We start from the raw sequence: 20284 nt of genomic DNA, 5'->3' as shown, positions 1-20284 counted from the left end.
AAAAGCAACAGATATTATCTTCCCAATAAACGTTTACAAGTTGAAAGTAGGGACAAGAAAGATAATTTAAATTAATTTCCAGAAGAAAGTATTTATTTTCCATTCTCCCTTATGATTTTATCCATCACTCTATCACTTTTATTACCTTGACAGTGGTTTTAGAAAGAAAGCGAAAATTTAACGTGAAGGTTTAAACATTTAGATATGAGCAGTATAAAAAATCCACAAGAATTATAGTTATTGTTAACCTTTTGGGTTCTAAATTATAATGAACAATACATTTTTTTTAAAATTTCTGGTTGGAAACAATTAGTTTGTTTATAGAAATTTAAATTTTGATAAATATAAAAATGCTTGCTTATAAATATTTAGACTTACAAATGAAAAGAATCACCTTTAATTTTTAGAAATTGTGATGCTGTGAGGACTTCAAGGATATTGGAGCGTGAAATGACCTGATGTTCGTTCTCAGTACACATCATCCAAAAGTAGATTGTATCAAAAGCTCGAGGAGTAACTATATCCTAAAAGTAAATAAATAATAAAAGTAACATGGCTTTCTTAATGATTCAATAATTGTATTTTAAATTTCTTTATTCTCTAATTGTACATTCTGGATGTCTTCCTATTACAATCTTACTTATTTATTACTCAAATTGCCATTTAGAAGAACGTAGAATAGCCTCCTTAAGGGCATAGTTAAAAAGCGTATTTATGTCAAAAATCATGAATAAAAAGTTAGAAAGTCATATTTTACTCTTAAACGAATTAAGTTTCTTCAGATGTATTATAAAATTAACTGTAAAAAGCCAGGCATTACAACTACCGTGAATTTTATGGATAATTATTAAAACTTACAGAAGAAACAAGCTATCATTACACTCTAACTTCAGAGGTAGGCATATGAATGCTTATTCATCTTTTGACTCTTAATTCACCTTAGGAACCTTGATTCGACAACGCAAAATATGCTGATATTCTTCTTTAATGTAGTGTACGATTAGGTACTTTCTTTATTTTTGCAAGTTTCGAACGACAATGAAGAAAGAAGAAAGTTGTGATCGTGATAAAATCGAATCGGGATTTCAACGGATTTGCATATTTCATGGCCCTAATAGCAGAAAAAATGCTTTTGAATGTCCATCTGTTCTTCTTGATATACGTACAATACATAGAGGTCACACCATTCAGTGTATACATACTAAATTTTAATCTTAAGATTTTTATAAGCCTTTGCAGTCGCATATCGGGGATTATGTTTCAACCCTTAAAATAAGAGTAGGATAATGGATAGTGAAAGTAAAAAATTGAAATTTCCTTGAAAGTGACTCTAGCGATTTTGTTTATATTTCATAGATCAGTATTTCAGTGAGAACTACTACTAACCTTACGATATAGCATTGGTCAACTTGCGTAACTCATGCATTTTGTAAATACGATTAAAATGTTTTATTCACCTGGTGGATTCTATTTTTCACTTTTCCGATGACAATGAGAGCAATGATAGATGAAACAATTATCGGAAAACTGAAAAATTAGACGCATCAGTCGGTTAAAAATCTTTTCGTGATATAAGTCATTCCTGAGAAAAATCAAGAAAGGATAAATCAGTAATAAAAAAAAACCTAGAACATTACAATGACTATAGCCCATGAAGTATATGAAAATGTTGCGCTTTGTGTTTTTACGTCAAAGTAATGCTCCTAATCATTAATATACTGCATTTTATTACTATACGATTTATTTTATAATGCTCGGTATAAACATGAGGTGAGCTATAGCAGCTGTTCAAGTTTAGCCCTTCCAAGAACACTGTGAAGACTATTCTATTCTTTCGTAGTATATTCTTTATCGCATGAGAATGGGCACACAGACGATCACTTCGTCATCATTTCCAACAGAACAAACTATTGAGTACTATACAGAAACTTAAAGGGAAGTGATGAAGAAAGACGAAGCTGACCTTTTGTGAAACTTTGGCAAACGTGACCAAGAGTCAAACCATATCGTTTAGAAGAAGGAGTATGAGATTTCATACTACCTTCGTAGTTCGCCACCGAGATATGAGAATTAAAAACAATATCATTCACACTTAGCAACTTTTAAACGCAGACGCAAAAGGAATATAATAATAATAATAATAATAATAATAATAATAATAATAATAATAATAATAATAATAATAATAATAATAATAATAATAATAATGTATATTGTTATGGATACTATTAATACACAAGTGAACTACCATTTTTTTCCTTTCGTAGTCAATGTCAAGGTAGCTACGAAGGTAGTCCTAACAAAGAACACTTGATCTAACAAAGAAAACAAAACAAAAAAAAAAAAATGGAAAAATTACCTTTATTTCTCAACATAGTTTCCTTTTAGCTCGGTACACTTTTCACAGCGATGTTGAATAGCTTCGATACCCTGTTTATAGTGTGAATCGTTGAGCTTCTCAAAATACGTAGTCATTAAACCTCTTCATCGTCGATAAAACTTTAATCACCGAACCACTTTTTCAAATTTGGAAAGATAAAATAAACCGAAGGGGCTAAATCTGGCGAATAGGGTGTGTAGGAAGTAATTCGGAGTTTAACTCATTGATTTTGACCATTGCAACAAAAGAGGTATGAATTGATGCATTGTCTTCATGAACCATATTTCTTTTTCGCGAAATGGAACCTTTTTTTTTCTTGATTTCATTACTAAAACGCTGCAATAAGTTTGCGTAACAGTTCACTTGATTGTTTTTCCTTTTTGAAGATAATCAATAAAAGTTATCCCACGCGCATCTTAAAAGCTGACGTCATGACCTTTTCAGCAGATGGAATTGTCTTAGCCTTCTTTAGAGCCAATTCTCCCTTTTCAGCTCATTGTTCTGACTGTTTCTTTGTCTCAGATGTGAAGTGATGAACCCACGTTTCATCCATGGTTATGAACTGACGCACAAACTCGGCTTTATTCTGTGGAACATCGCCAAATATTTGATTGAAACATCCTCACGACATTGTTTTTGCTCCATTATGAGCAAACGCGGCACCCATCTTGCACACAGCTTTCTCATGTCCAAATTTTCAGTCAACATGCGATGTACATCACTTTTTAAAATGAATACCATGTCTGCTTGGTACATAATCTTCTCAATAGAAACAATACGTATTTCAGTGTTTTCGAGAATGTCGTACAATTTCTATAATGTTCAATTTTAGACTCTTTGTTTAGAAATTGTCCAATGTGAGGATCCAGTCTAAGTTAGAGGTGTCAAATTCTGTACATAAACTTTTAATTAAAAAGAAGGGAATACACGTTTCACCATTTTTGAAAATTCATTTCTAAGTTACAAAATGGAAATAGATTTTATAATATTCAAATTGTTTTTATTATTATTTATTCAGAAAATGTCCAATGTGAGGATTCGTTTAAGTTGTAGATGTAAAATTCGATACATTGATTTTTCATTAGAAATAAGAAAATACGTGGTTTCATTGTCTAAAGAGGAAAGAGAGGAAATTTCTATAATATTAAAATGTACGTTTCTTTGGATTCGCTATTTAAATGTTTCACTAAAAATAAGGGTACAAGTGTTTCATTACTTTCAACTATTCAGTTTCTAAAGGAAAATAACGCAATATTCTAAATTACTGTTTTGTATTTATTAAACTTTATTCTTCTCGTGTGAAGAACGGGCAGTTCTGCTCGAAATAATATAATTTATTGTGATTTATTCTTCAATAGTAAAGTTTTGTATTAGCACGCTGATATTTGTTGTTAAAAGTGAAGTGGATAACTTGAGTTTGTGTTTGAATTGTGAACAGTTAATACATATTAATTTTTACTTGTTTGTTTGAAGCAGTGAAACAGAGGCATTGTTATATTTTTTCTTGCATTCTATAGAATACTGAAAAACAATATATTGCATGAACCACCACTTCCCGAGAAGTATTTCAGCCCTTCCATTTTGAAGCTTCACGCTATGTTACTGCTGACTACTAACAATATGGATAGAAAATATTAAAAAGATACAGAAAGATAATTAAAGACAATATAAATAGCAAATCTTAACTACAGTTGGTACTTTATAGGAATAAAACACAATATCTCTATTTTATTTTATATACATCTCTAGTACAACTATCTCGTTATATAAAAGTCACCTATCTATTTATAATTCTCATCTGTATTTATGTGCAGGCATCAACTATTAACAGTGTTTTGCCAATTACGAGTACAAGTTAGATGTTAATATTTTGCTTATTATTCTTCTATATTCTGGTTAACTCATAAAAAATGTATGTACTCAGGAATTATTTTGCCTTTTGACAGCGACAAAATAATTCAGAGTATTTTATAGCATCTTTATAGCCTTTGCAGCTCTTCGTGATAAAAGAGAAAAATAAATATTTTTTGTGTTTATTCTCTTGCATAATAGTAATAACAAACAATACTTGCGTCGATTTTAACAAAACATTATCTATATATAACAGCCCGGTAAAATTAGATTTTAATTAAAAAAAAAAAAAAAAAGAATCCGAACAAGCTGAATCTTTGTAGAGATCTTTATTTTGATATCCTCAGCATATCCTGAGAAGTATTCCTAATTTTAACCGTTTTTTTTTGAGAGAGGTAAAAAAGTAGAATTCTAATTTTTTTAAATTATCTTGAAAATTATTACTTTTTGAAGGAAATAGTTATTTTAAAATTATAATTTATAAAATTATAACAAAAAAACATTCTCAGGCTTTTATCCAGTAGAATCAATCATTTCAAAGATAAAAACTAAATTATGTCTAAACAGAAACAGCGCACACCACTATAAAATGAATAATTGTTTGTTTATTTGTCCGTATACAAATACAAATTAAAGAAAAAAACCATAAATAGGAAGATAAAGTATGCTATTCAAAATTCTTTGATGCGCATCCTAAAGGAGGAGAAACGAGACTCAGAAGGGAAGAGCTGGTATACTTTATATATAAAATTGAATGTTTGTTCGTTTGTTCATTATGCAAACCCACACCGTTTAGTTGACATACTCCTAAGTAATTGCATCAAAGAAAAAATAGTCTATTTAGATTGTTATTATTATTATTGTAAGAGAAAGGCTGGTGTGTGCTAATTTTAGCGCAGGTGACTTTCCCCAACCAAAATATTATCTTTTAACTTCAATTTTTTTCCCATCCGATACTAATTTTTCCAGATATTTTGCAGTTTCAAATTAAAAAACTTCACCCTATTTCTGTGAGAAGGGAAGAGGAGAAGGTTCAAAGGGAAAAAAGTTGTTTAAAATTTATGTCAAAAATAAAGTATCTTACGAGCTCTTCATGTTAGGGAGATGAAACTCGATTTGCAAACTCATTTTCAAAAACAAGTTCACATACATATATAAGACACCTCTACTAGCGAGGGGAGTGGGAAGGGTGTGACGTAAAGATAATGGTAAACAATTTATATTAGTGTAGAATTCATAGTTCTCAGAGTCGCTGGAATGAATAGTGACACTCCTGGTTCTGTTTATATCCTAGTTCAGATGAGAAGGGGTGAAAAACAAGATGTCTAAAATGATCCAGATTAGTACCGAATTCATTATTTTCAGGGTCCTCCTGGACTAAGAGGCTTCCAATTGAAGTAACCTTAATGAAACTAATTTTCACTGAGTACAGCGCCATCTATAACGAATCAAGAAAATATTTGAATAAAATGTATTTGTTTTCCCTTCCAAAACCCGAATCTTCAATAGGAAAGGGATCCCCATCTCAGTTTTCAAAGTTGTTTCCATCCCACTTGCAGGAAAAGGCTGGTGCGGGCTAACTTTATTACAGGCGACTTTCCCCAACCACAATATTAACTTCTAACCTCGAATATATATATTTTTTTTCATCCGGTGGTAATTTTTCCAGATATTTTACAGTTTCAAGTTGAAAACCTTACCTTACTAAAGTTCAGACAACTCTGCCTATATCTTTGAAACGAATGATTCCAAGAACAAAAAAGCGCAAGCACCTCTTTTGTGTATAATTTTATAAACTACAATTTTCCTCATAACTATTTTCTTCGAAAAATTGATAATTGGCCTAATTGAAAAAAAAAAAAAAAAAAAAACTCACTGTTCAAATCAAGAGTACTTTTCAGGATATACTGAGGATATCAAAATAAAGGTCTCCTCGAAAATCCATTTTTCGGATTTTTTTTCCAAGGTTTGCTCTTTTTTGTTTAATTTTTCTGTGCTACAGGTGTTTCCTATATTATTCTTTTATTTCCCTTTCCTCTTTAATAACGTACCTAAAGGTACAAGTTTTACGGAATATGTTCGAAATAACTCTGGTATTTTTATCACACAGGTTCAGTCGATGCCTCCATTCAATCAATACTGTTTGTTTGATTCTGGATGTAAGGTGCTGCAGATCGAGAAAGAATTCCTACGATTCCAGATTTTGGTTTCTTTCGAAAGAAAATCTATGAGTCATATAAAAATAAGTTAACCTCATCGTTTGCTAATTTGTAATGTAGTTAAAAAGATTTTTCTTAACATTATATTTGTAAAATATTCTTCTTATACAGACAATATATTAATACACTCAGGAACTTTTAGAATCATTTTACTTACAGGTAACTTCTTGCACATCCTAGTTTCCGACTATCCTCTGAAGCATCGGTTACGAAGCTTAGAAACAGAAGAAGGAATAATAAGAACATCACGAAAGTAAAAGAAACGGACTCACCAGAATCGAAGGATCGAACAGTGCAAAAAAGAAAAAAGTAAAAGAAAACAATTTGTCTAGTGGTGGAGCAGCACCTTGCAATAAGATAAATCCAATTTGTATATTTTGTTAATCAGCAAAATAGCCAACTCTTCCATGTTAATATTGTTTTGCAATTAACGCCTTCCATTCCTTATGGAACCACCCCTTATCTCAACTTTACTTTGGATTTCTAAACAAATAAGCAAATTTTCAAAAACAAATATTTCAATTTCATTTTTAGCCCCAAGTAAAATTTTTGAATCATCAATATTGTGTTGAGTTTCTTCCAAATGTTTCGACAGTCCTGACACCGAGTTCTGTCTTAACGTGTTCTCTCAATCGTATTAAAGGTTTCTTTTTGACATACCTATATATTTCTCCTGGCAACTATATTTTATTTCGTAAACCTGTGATATTTTGGTGGGATCAATGTAGTAGCTCTTAAATTGAATGATTTTTTCCTGAAGGTTTGGAGTTTTAATGCGGTACCGAAACTATATTGTGTAAAAATCTTATTTAATATGGTTGTCTACCTACGGAATATAGATAAAAGCACATGCTTAAAAGCAGTAGTTTCGGTTTCAGGATTGTTGGAACATAAATCCCTTTTAACCTGATTATAGCAACATAATAAAATGGATTTTGGATACTTATTCATACTACATAGCTTCAGCTTATTCTTTCTCCTGTTTTTAACCTCCGTGTTCGAAGAACCAGGTGAGGGCCGAAAGCTAGGAAGTGCAATATGTTTTAGAAATTACATTCGCTTGCAAGTAAAATGATTATTCTTCTTATAATTTTTATGAAAGATTATTATGCTAGTTATTTTTTCCTTTAAAAATATAGTAAAAAATATGAAATTAGTATTATTTACTTCTGGTAAGATGATTTCCGAGTAACAATTTTCTTCAAAATAGGATGAGTAACAGTCAAGCACTATCCTATGACAAGCAATTGAGTCATTCCCGATTATTACAACACAATCAGGATTACTAGAATAAAGAAAAATATATTGTAAATATATTATTCAGTTTCAAATTACAGTCAAAAACAAGCTATAAATTCATACTATATTCGTAATGAATATGCTAGAAGCGTTACAATAACGTTCTTCATTAAATAGGTTGATTCATCTCCAGAATATATTATTATTTATAAGAAACGGGAAAACAAAAGAAAAAGTAAAAAAAAAAAAAAAAAACTTCACCAATATACACAATTTAATTAAAAATACATGACAGACTCGTTACAATTAAAATCCTAATTTTTTGTAGCACAAAATATCAGCTGCACGAAAAAAAACTTTTTATTGGTATGTAGTAATAGCAATTTTGTGACTGAAATTATGTACAAAAACACAATTATTCAATGTTTTGTCATAAATAAGAGTAATTCTATAATGTTTAATAATCCCTTCAATTAAAATGAAGTTTGACTGATAAAGATACAATATAATTCTCTGCGAGTTACCGAAAGCTGTTGTCGAAATCATTTCAAGCTATCATCCAAAGAAAATCTAGTAACGGAAAAGCATCTTTGCTCTGGACGTTAGATATAACATTCCAACATGAATGAAAATTACAACTTGTTTACCTAAATGCTCTTAAATTGATTTTGCACACAATTGTATTGTATTGTGTTGTATTGAATTTATTGCGCTCAGTGTAGCAAATAAATGTGAAAATTGTACCTTGGTAAGAGCATGTTAGGGAAAATTAACATGATAAATAGATATTATGATTACTGTGTCGTAACCTTTAGTCTTTCTTATTATACTTTAGGTTTCTCTGAATAATATTTAACACGTTAAATGTGTTAAAATATATTTATTACAAAGCTTAACTACCAGTTGCTGACTACCCGCTCACTACACACACAGACTACTCTACATCTTATGACAGACAATGTTGCCAGTCCTACATTACATCTTCCCCTTTTGAAACTTAAACAAAATCATTCAACCAAACTGGTTTCCTTGTTAGTCTTTTAGATCTACGAACTCCTGTGTCAGTTTCATTTACATTATCTTGCATTGTTACTGTGTCACTACCTGGAACATTATTACCTGTAATCCTTTTATCAGTCACTACTTCACTGTTAACATTACTTTGTGAATCATCGTGTGTAACATTTTCTGTTTTACAATTATCATCATCCTGTACCGTTATAAATTCAGGTTTATTGTATGATTTTCTTAGATGAATTCTGTTTCTTCTGAGAACTCTGTTATTAATATCTTTAACAACGAAAGATCTGGGATTTGCATGTACGTTTACGATTTGACCTGGAGTCCAAGTTTGACCTGTTTGTATCAGACAATTGTCCCCAGGCTTTAACTCTTACCAATTGTTTTGATTGTCTATCATAATACCTTTTGTCTTTGTTTTGTTTTTCTCTTAACAATATACCTACATTCTCTTGTACTTTCGGTTTTAATAATACCTTGTGTATAGGCAACCTTGTTTTAAGTGTGCGGCTCATTAGAATTTGGGCCGGTGAAAGCTCACTGCCTAATATAGGAGAATTCCTATACTCAAGTAAAGCTAAATAATACTCTTTTCCTTCCTCGTTACACTTTTTAAGAATTCTTTTTGCTATGCCTACCGCTTTTTCCGCAAGACCATTTGATTTTGGATATCTAGGACTACTGTTAACAATCTGAAAACCCCAGTCTTTAGCAAATTGTTTACATTCTTTTGACCCAAACGGAACATTATCACAAACAATAATAGCTGGAATTCCATGCGTCATAAAAATTGTTTTGAGTTTTTCTATCACTTCACCTGAGGATTTTGAATTTAACGGTAGCAGTTCCAACCATTTAAAATAGTAATCCATTAACACAAGAAATGATTTGCCACCATATTCTAAAATATCTAGACCTACCTTCTCAAAAGGTAAACTTGGGATTTCATGCGATTTCAGTGGTTCTTTACAATTTGATACTCCGTATTTTTCACAAATTCGGCATTTCAGATCCATGGTTTCAATATCAGTTGTTAATCCAGGCCAATATACTACTTGCCTGGCCCTAGCTTTTGTCTTTTGTACACCAAAATGTCCCTGATGTAACTGATTGAGAATCTCTTTTCTCAACGTTGTAGGAACAATTATCTTATGATTTAAGAAGACAATACCATCCTCTACTACAATTTCATGAAGTAATTTGTGGTAAAACCTGACTGACTCATCGAGCTGTTTTCTATCTTCAGGCCAACCTTCATAATACATTTTCATAATTTTACACAGAACAGGGTCCTTTTGTGTTGCTTCAATTATTAGTTTTTTCTTTGACTCAGTAGCTTGTACATTAGCAGCTAAACTATGTATTACCTCTGTAATAAAATTATCTGACTCCTCCGTTTCATGCAAAAAATCACGAGACAATAAATCAGCAATGTACATTAGTTTACCCGGTACATATTTCAATGAAATATCATACCTTAACAATCTAAGACACATTCTTTGTAACCTACTTGATGATATATCTGATACATTTTTCTTTACAATAGCCAATAATGGTTTATGATCTGTTTCAGTAGTAATTGGTTTGCCATACACGTAGTAATGAAACTTTTTAACCGCGTGCACTATACTCAACAATTCCTTTTCAATTTGAGCATATGATTTCTCTACTTGAGTAAGGCTACGTGAACTAAACGCTATCGGGTGGCCATCTTGCATTAGGCAACAGCCTAGCCCTTGGCTTGATGAATCACATTGTATCACTATTTCTTTCTTTCTGTCAAAGGTACGCAAAACCGGAGCAGTTGATACAATCATTTTTAGTTCATTAAATACTTTGGTATGAATAGGTAGCCACTGCCACTCTACATTCTTTTTTAACAGTTCCCTTAATGGAGCTGTGATAGTTGAATATTGAGGAATAAACCTACTTAAATACGTAATCATGCCTAACACCCTTTGTAGCTCTTTCTTATTGGATGGAATACTCAACTCTGTGATAGCTTTAACGAAATCATTGTTAGGTCTCATACCTTGCTTATTAAAAATATACCCTAAGTATCTCACTTTATACTGAAGTTTTTTGGGATTAAATTTGACATTAAGCTGCCTAGCTCTATCTAGTACTTGCTTCATTATTTTATCATGTTCCTCCTCTGAGTTTGCTGCAATTAACAAATCATTAGAATATATGACAACACCTGGAATGTCACCAAAATAATTCATGTTGAGCTTCTGAAATATTTCCGGGGCAACTGACAAGCCAAATGGTAATCTTAAAAATCTCCAACATCCAAAAGGAGTACTGAACGTACATAATTTGCTTGAGCTCTCATCTAATTCTACATGATAGAACCCATTTTTCCAATCCAGAACACTAGATACATTTTTATTACTTAACCTTGCACTAACTTCCTCTACTGTTGGAAGCAAAGAATAATTTCTTTTCAATGCCTTATTTAGATCCTTCGGATTTAAGCACAGTCTTAGTGAGCCATCTTGTTTCTCTACAATAACTAAATTACTAACCCAGCCACTAGGATTTTCCTCTTTACAAATGATCCTTTCTTTTTCCAACCTACTTAACGCATCTTTTAATTTTGGCTGGATTGTCAACGGTACCCTTCTGGGAGGTCTAGTTATAGGTTGTACCTTTTCGTCAACCGTAATATGCATTTTACCAGGATATTTACCAACACCTTGAAATACATCATTGTTGTGCCTTAAAAATTCATCTTTGTTTACAACATTTACGGGGTTTATTGACACACGTTCTATTAACCCAAATTTCACACAACCATCTAGACCTAATAACGGTTTGCATGCATTATTGTTATCCTTAATTAAAAGAAAATCTATGTTCGCTTTTACATTTTTGTGAGTACAACACAGATTTACAATACCCAACGGTTTTATTTTTGTACCACCATAAACTTCCAACACCACATTTGTAGGCCTATATTGTGCTTGTGAGTCAATTTGCTTGTAAACCTGTAACGGAAGAATATTAGCTTCCGCTCCCGTATCAAGCTTGAGCTTAACGTTTTGATCTTGAATTTTTACCATTTCAGTCCATTCACGCACTTTACCCACTTGTGTAACTGAACAAACCTGGGCAGACGATATCACTAACAAATCACAGTCTTCCTCTTCCGACTGAATTTGGTTATGTTGCACTCGCTTTATCGCCTTCATTTTGCACCCCACTGCAAAATGGTTGTAGCCCTTGCACTTCCTACACTGCTTACCAAACGCCGGACAACTTGCTTTACTGTGCGACGTGTTACACTTTTTACATAAATACACTAAGTGTGAAGTACTGTCACTTCTACGTGCCTTATTTTTATATTTTTCTGTACCCACCTGCTTTTGCTTTTCTACTTCCCTTGCACTTTTTGTCGCCGCTGCAGTTTTCTTTACGGCTCCAATCGAGGCATCATTTTTATGATGTACTAGCAGCGTTCACCCCGCTTCGCTGCGGTCACCCCGGAACGCAATAAACTTTGTTACTTAGATAATTTTTACTTTTTCGCTTTCAAGTGATATGATAAAAACCATAGAAGATTGCAGTAAATCTTAACATTATATCGCCTGTCATTTATGTTAACCCGCCCCGCTTCGCTGCGGTCATCCCGGAAGTTTTCGCTTTCAAGTGATATGATAAAAACCATAGTAGATTGCAGTAAATGTTAACATTATATCGCCTGTCATTTATGTTAACCCGCCGAGTGACACGGTCATGCGGGTTGCATATAAATACGTTTATTTTTACCTATGATGAACTAACAAAGGATTTGTACGTTATGGACACTTGAATGGTCAATTATCTCAAGACACTGGTAATTAAAAATTAAAGTGATATGATAAAAACCATCTAGGGTCCAAATCCTAATAACCCCCCAAAAATAAAAGAAATTGGTTCAGCCGTATTAGCGTGATGAGGGAACAAAGGATTTGTGCGTTCTCTTTTATATATAAGATTAGTTCAGTTTGTTGTTTACATAATTCCGCTGCTTTCCCTATTTCTATGGCTTTATCCAATGTCAGTTCTCCAGCCCGAAGCATGCGCCCTTGTACTTCTTTATCTCGAACACCTAATACAATACGATCTCGTATTACGCTATTTGTCTGCTCACCAAAGTCACATGTCTTCACTAGTTTCTTTAGGTCAGTCACAAAGGAATCAAATGTTTCACCTTCTTCTTGTATGCGGGAATTAAACACATAACGTTCCACCACCACATTTTTGTGCGGAATAACATATTCCTCAAATGCTTTGAGTACTTGATCGTAATTATTACGTTGTTCGTCAGTCAAATTAAACGTATTAAAAAGTTCAACTGCTTCCTCACCTATTACATTGAGTAATATAGCAACCTTTACGTCATCTGCCTTAGCACTATGTCCTGCAGCCTTCATGTATATAGTGAAACTTTGCTTAAAACGTCGCCACGAAGCTTGGATATTTCCCTCCAATTTTAATTTTTCTGGTATGCGTGCAGATTCCCTTTTCGCAATGTTCTGAAAATCACTTACTCGCCACAGAACAGCTATATTATTAATAGGAACTTAATGCCCACCTGTATACTGGCGTATTTTCACGACTGCGCCATGTGTCGTAACCTTTAGTCTTTCTTATTATACTTTAGGTTTCTCTGAATAATATTTAACACGTTAAATGTGTTAAAATATATTTATTACAAAGCTTAACTACCAGTTGCTGACTACCCGCTCACTACACACACAGACTACTCTACATCTTATGACAGACAATGTTGCCAGTCCTACATTACAATTACATATAATTAATTGATTACATTATATGAAACTGTTATTTATATGAATGCTATTAAATAAAACAATAACAATTGCTACAGTTATTCCTGAGCCATTGTATATATTCTTCATTAAGAAACTCATCGACAGAATAAAATGTACCATTTAATAGAATTTTTCACACTGCTGCCTTAACTTATTAACATTTTTAGTCAGTTTAATAGTTTGTGGTACATAATTGAATAATGAATGTTAAAAAAAAAAAAAAAAAAAAACTCCTATATGGTTTTATTCTACATGGAGGGACATGCATATTTATATTAGCTCTTGTGCTATGGCTATGTAATTTACATTTTTGCATATTTCTTGATTTTGTTTTATGTACATTACACAGTCTAGTATGTAAAGTGATGGTAGGGTTAGTTACATTTCTAAATAATGATTTGCAGTGAGTTCTTTTGTTATTTTGTGTGATAATTTTCGATAATTTTATTTCGATAGTTCCGATAATTTTACTTTGTAGTTTGAAGACTTCGCGTAATCTTATATTACTCCATTACATAATTCCACACCTTACATGAGATCCTACACACGTATAATATAGTGTTTCAATTGCATACATTTCCATCGTTTCAATTAATGAACGGATTGCAACGCACATTGTGCTCAATTTTTTTACACAATTGTTTTATGTGATGTTTAAATTTGAGATTTTGGTCTAGTATTATACTTAGAAACTACGTATTTTATCTCTATGTAAGATTTTAGTTCCTAGGCCTATATTTGCTTCGTTTATTCTTTTGTCATTCGGTAGTTCAGAAACTACGTATTTTGTTTCTGATTCATTTAGCATAAGTCGTTTCTTAAAACCATCCTTGGAATTATTTAGGGTTCTGTTGATGTTCTAGTTTGAGATATTTATATCTTTCCGAGTTATTAGGAAGGAGTTATCATCTGTAAAATGTAACAGAACAGTCTCCACGTAATTTGGAAGGTTATTTATATACAGGAAGAAAAGCAATGCACCTAGTACACTATCTTGTGGAACTTCTAATTGTATAATCACTTGAAGGCAACTTCTCTCATGCCATGTTTGAATAACTTTCCCAGAAGTATGTTATGATCAACAGTATTAATCTTACGTTCTACTTAAATAGTTCTACTTAAATCTTACAATATTTTGACTGCCCTGTTACTGACTTCGTCGGTCTACATACAAACGTATTTTGTAAACAAAAGCTTCTTTACATCCTGAAGACACTTTTTTCCTTAAACAAAGTAGTGTAAACTGAACTCTGTTGAATTTATTTATAGATCACTGAAGAATAAATAGAATTAAATACAACTGTACAATTATCCAAAAATGAACATCCATGAACTTATTCAGTAATATGTCGTACAAAACTCGTGACGACATATTACTGATCAAGTTTGTAAATGTATGTTACATTTTTGAACATTTGTTCAGTTTTTAATTTAATTCATTTTATTGTTCAGTGATCTATAAATAAAATCAACGGAATTCAGAAGCTTTTGGTTTAAAGAGAGGCAGAATGCTGCAACAGAACAGCCGAAACGTCTCTGAAGAAGAATATTTATTTACATATTTTATAATTTTCATTCATTAAAGTACATAAACAATGAACAGTACCTTATACACGTAACGTGGGTACATGTTTTTATTTATTGTATAAACATACTAATGTAATACATTTAACTAATTTGTCAGAACTTTTCTTAATTAAATTCCATAATTGCTTTCTAATTTTCAATAACTACACAAAAGACACAACTTAATATACCAAAGTTCCACTCATGCTGGTGCTCAGTCAATTTCTGATGAAGCTCATCTCATTTTTGAATATCTTAGAACTAAAACAAATCAAACGTAATATTTTACTTAAAGTCAATCTACCTTAGATAGTTTGAGCATTTAGTGCTAAAGCTGCAAATAAGATAGATTAAGTATAAGTGGATGACCCTTTCCTTTTTATTATTCTCTATATTCCCAAAAGTCCCATCTCGTGTGGAATGAGGCTCCTGAGTTGCAGCGCAAATTTTTCGTCAGCAGCACTTTTCTTTGTAGCACAACAGCATTCTTCTTCGTAGCGCTCAGCAAACAGATTATAGTAGGCGTAGTTGTTTGATGTTCTTAGAACAAAGACAGTAGGGTGACATAACTAGTGCCGAAATATATTCCCAGAAAGGTAATGGTCATACAGATATATTCAAAAGTTTTATGTAGTGAAAATTTATGGAATGAATAGAAAACTATCATAAAACTGTATTATGCTTATATAGTGCAGTGTTAATAATTTTTGCTTATAATATAGTGTGAATCACCTATTTTTTTTATTTTTCATTTTTTATTTATTTATTTATTTATTTATTTATTGTACTGACGTATGAATACTGTCGCTGGTAACTGGCCCGCCAAGGGATATGCGTGCGTGTGCGATAGGTATCCCACTGTGAGACGGACGGAATCTCGCACAACAAGAAATATCCAACAAAAAACGTCATGATTAGTTATTAATCGAACAAAAGTTTCGGCTAAATTTTATTCTATAAAGTGGTGATGTTACAGCACGATAATATTTTGAAATAAGTGTATTTATATAAGTAAACAAAACGTCGGAATTCGATTACGGGTAACTTAGTTTGGAAATGATGGATTACTCGATCATGCACATTTATTTCACAAAGAACATCAAACATCTTCCAAATGCAATAAATTGAAATAGAGTTTACCATGGGAATATACATTAGAAGCAAAGTCTGATTTTAAAGAAGCAGAGGGAGTCAGCACGATAACCCCCAATCCCCAATTACATGTGAAGTGTGTGTAGTATTCAGTGGAAAGTGCAAAAGATATAAAAAAATAAAATGAGTGTTTGAATTAATTATCGATAGTGAAAATAATTGCCAGCATACAAAAGGGCTATTATTATTATTATTATTATTATTATTATTATTATTATTAATAATAATAATAATAATAATAATAATAATAATAATAATATATTTCCAGTGATAATTACTTGATATTGGGCTAATACATAAGACAACGAAAATTGTAAAATAAAAAAAGGTTTCTTTTGTGTAATATTGTTGCTAGTGGTGAAATTTTTCACATATTATGTGTGCACTATATAACTGATTCTGTATATTGCTTACACAAATAAATAAAAAGTAAGTATTCATCTTGTTGTGAAAATATCTATATATTTCAAAATACATATATTCCAATAATTAAATTTTTGATTTCGTTATATTTTTTTAATATAAGTTTGGACTTCCCAACATATATGAAGTTGTTTTTTGTCGGAATAAAGTATAATTTGAAATTCTTTATACTGACACACGCATGCTTTGTGACATATAGTCGCGTCATCGAAATGATTGTCATCAAGGTTTTAAATCTCGTAAATAGTTCACTATCACTGCGAATGTGTTCTGAAAGTTCAGGAGAAGATAAGTGTATTGTAAATGTGTACCTTATCGTTGATTCAACCACACGTTCTAATTGATATGAGTATGAGACTTCCTTTTTTTGGTTGACGTTTCATACTAGCCACGGCCACGTTATAAATTAACGCCCGAACAACTGACTCTAACCATTAATCACTTTATCGAATTAGCGACTCGAACATGAATGGGCACTATCGAACCTGGAAATAACGTGAAACCCAACCTTTCGCATTATAGAAATGTCTTCCCGAACAGAGACATACGAGTACCGAACCTAATCGCGTTAAATTCCATAATTGTTTTCTAATTTTCAATAGCTACACAAAAGACACAACTTAATATAGCAAATCTCCACTCATGCTGGTGCTCAGTCAATTCCTGATGAAGCTCATCTCATTTTTGAATATCTTAGAACTAAAACAAATCAAACATAATATTTTACTTAAAGTCAATCTACCTTAGATAGTTTGAGCATTTAGTACTAAAGCTGCAATTAAGATAGATTAAGGCAGGTACCTAAAGTATTAAGTTCACAACTTAACATTATTGTTTTTGATTGCAAGCCATTGAAAGATAAAAATTTTCATAAAATAAAGCTTAAATAACGCTTTCATTTAAGCGTTATTTCAACATCTAAACATCCAACTAAAATGTTTCAATTTTGCTGAAGTAAGAGTTGTGCAAATTTGAAAAGCTACTACATCAAGGCTTGCTTCAGCTCTATGAATGTAGCATTAGATGTGTGAAATTTCTGGCATTTATATATTCATTAATTATTTCATTGGCATTTACCCCCCATTAGCTAGACTAGAATACGATTAAAGGCACAATTTTAAGTTAATGAATTAGCATAATTCCATACATTCTTCCATAGGATTATGTTTTAAATTTAAGGTTTTTGTAGTGTTATTTGAATTTATGGCAATACGGGGAGGTATCAAAAAGTTTCATGCAATCACCTAGAAGGTAACGAACTACGAACTCTCTCGGATATGCATTTTGTTATTAGGTCCTTGTACGTTAACCGTGCAAATTCAGGACTCGTTTTAACAGGTATTTAAAGTTAAATCTGACAAACTTGAAGCACGGAAAGTCATTAAGCTCCTCCATTTTCAGGGGATATCAGCAAAGTAGATCCACGAAGAGATGAAAGAAGTCTATGGGGATGAAAGGCCATCCTATGAGATGGTATCCAAATGGAAATGGCCATTCAAAACAGGACACACGACCAGCACGGACGCCCCTACATCTGGAAGACCATCTTTCACTGATAATATTGCTTTCACGGAGAAAGTTGAGATCATAATGGAAGACAGGCGGATAACCATTGAAAGTGTTATGTGTGCAATAAGTATGAGTTATGGGTCTGCCTGGAATATCATTCACAACCAGCTACATCTTCAGAAAGTGTCATGACTGCTCACACCTTTCCAGAAGAGAGATTGTAAGGACGCAGCAAGAGAAATTTTGCATCGCTGTGAGGTGGATGAAGAGAAGGTTTTCGGCTAATGACAAGAGATGAAAGTTGGGCTTATCTTCATGACCCAGAAACAAAGGAAATAACTAAACAATGGAAATACACCTCCTCTCCCACCTCTAAAAAAAGGTACGAGTATAGAAGTCTGCCACCAGTGATGCTTTCCGTTTTCTGGGACTGTAAAGGGGTCATCATTACAGATTATCTACCACAGGTGCAAACTATTTCTAACATTTTCAGTACTATTACCATCTCCTAAGTTAGGAGAGGAACTAAAGAAGAAACGTCGTGGATTGGTTACAAAAGTAGTATTGCTATTAGCAGAAAATGCACCAGTTTATTTTGCCCATAAACCCATGATGAAGGCAATGGAATTAGAATATGAAATATTGGCATACCGCCATACTCATCGGACCTAGCACCAAGTGACTTCTTTCTCCTTCCAGAAACGAAGCGTCCACTCAGAGGACGCCATTTTGGCGATTAGGATAACGTCATTTATGAGATTGAACTGGATTTCAGAGCTAAACTGCAGACTTTTACAAAACGGGCTTACGGAAAGTAAGAACCGCTGGCAAAAATGTGTCCTAGCCACGATGATTACGTAGAGAAGGACTAATATCATTATGGTGTCAGAGTTCTCCAGAATGGTTTCTTCTAGTTGATTGCATAAACTTTCTGATAACTTCTCGTGTGATCTTATAATGCTATCTTTAAGTTACAATCGCATTGACAGATGTATGTTGATTTTACTACTATTAATAAATACAATATTTCCACTTACATGCCCTTCAAAAGTCTCTTGTACAGGGTATCCAGAAGATTCTTCTTTCTTGTCACAGTGATTTTCTGCCAATCTCCTCTATCTTGGTTACGAAATGAGATACCTAGACTTAAGAAGAAATCAAAGTTTGCGGTCATATTTTTCAAACAGTCAAAAGCTAAATATTTTTTTTAGTTTAACGTCCCACGATTATGCACTGAGGCTAAAGGAGACGGTGATGATGAAATGGATGGTAATGAAGGAATGAAGAAAGTGGAAGGAAATGGGGAAATTCCTAAAAAGCCCAAGAACACGGTGTTTGTCCACCACAAATTTCACTTGGCGCGGGCTGGAATCGAAGCAACGACCCTAGGCACCAGAGGTGAACGCTCTATCACTGAGCAACCAAGGCCTTAAAAGTTAAATAGTAGATATTTATTTCATGTACACGATATCTATGAACTATGGGAATAAATCTCGGGAGGTGATTCTACAATTGAAAACAACACAAAAAATTTCTATTAACTGATGTCCGCAGAGAAGTTTAGGAGTTATAGGCTTCCGGAATCATGAGGAAATTAACTTTCAAGCTGAATATTGCCATATGTGCCCATATAGACTGGTAAGCTGCTCTATCCTAAATTGCATGTTTCAGAATTATGCAGCGGAGGCGCATGGAATTTTCTCATAAGGCGGAAAGGTTCTAATAATTCTTGGAAGTAAACACGGGCGTTTTGCGAGATGTCGATGTTATACCCGATGTATGTGGTTACATACTACCTTCATGAAATGAAAGTATATGCATTTTTTTTTCTAATGACCATGCTCAAAGTGACCGCCGTGGATATATTTGTAAACAGAAAAAAATTTTATCTACGACTACAGAATTTTCTAAGTATCAAACTAAGTATTAGATGAAAAGAAGTAAAAAATAAATGAAAAGTACTATACAATATCTCTGAAGTGTACTGAACAAAGTGATGTGTCTCTTTCACTTACCATTTCATACGTTTACATTTATTTGTTATGTTTAATAAATGAAGTTTGAGAAGCCGATACATATAGAGAACCCAAAAGCTCAAACAAGAT

At 32.6% G+C, this 20284-nt stretch overlaps 1 protein-coding gene across 3 annotated transcripts in view; it reads right to left on the bottom strand.

Annotated features, from left to right (window-relative positions):
* Positions 1-20284, bottom strand: part of LOC145662710 (kelch-like protein 6) — a 101771-nt gene that overhangs the window by 20856 nt on the left and 60631 nt on the right. For all 3 annotated transcript variants that reach the window (XM_081728564.1, XM_081728563.1, XM_081728565.1), the window contains 3 exons: positions 19217-19324; positions 7618-7735; positions 395-524 (listed from right to left, as the gene is read on the bottom strand). In XM_081728564.1, coding sequence (XP_081584690.1) covers positions 395-524; positions 7618-7735; positions 19217-19324 — 356 coding nt within the window. The remainder of the gene's footprint in view (positions 1-394; positions 525-7617; positions 7736-19216; positions 19325-20284) is intronic.

The sequence above is a fragment of the Thermobia domestica genome, chromosome 10, assembly GCF_964235325.1.
Source record: "Thermobia domestica chromosome 10, izTheDome1.hap1.1, whole genome shotgun sequence".
Classification (NCBI taxonomy): Eukaryota; Metazoa; Arthropoda; class Insecta; order Zygentoma; family Lepismatidae; genus Thermobia; species Thermobia domestica.
The sequence above is the reverse complement of the archived record's forward strand: the minus strand, read 5'-3'. Positions and strand labels throughout refer to the sequence as shown.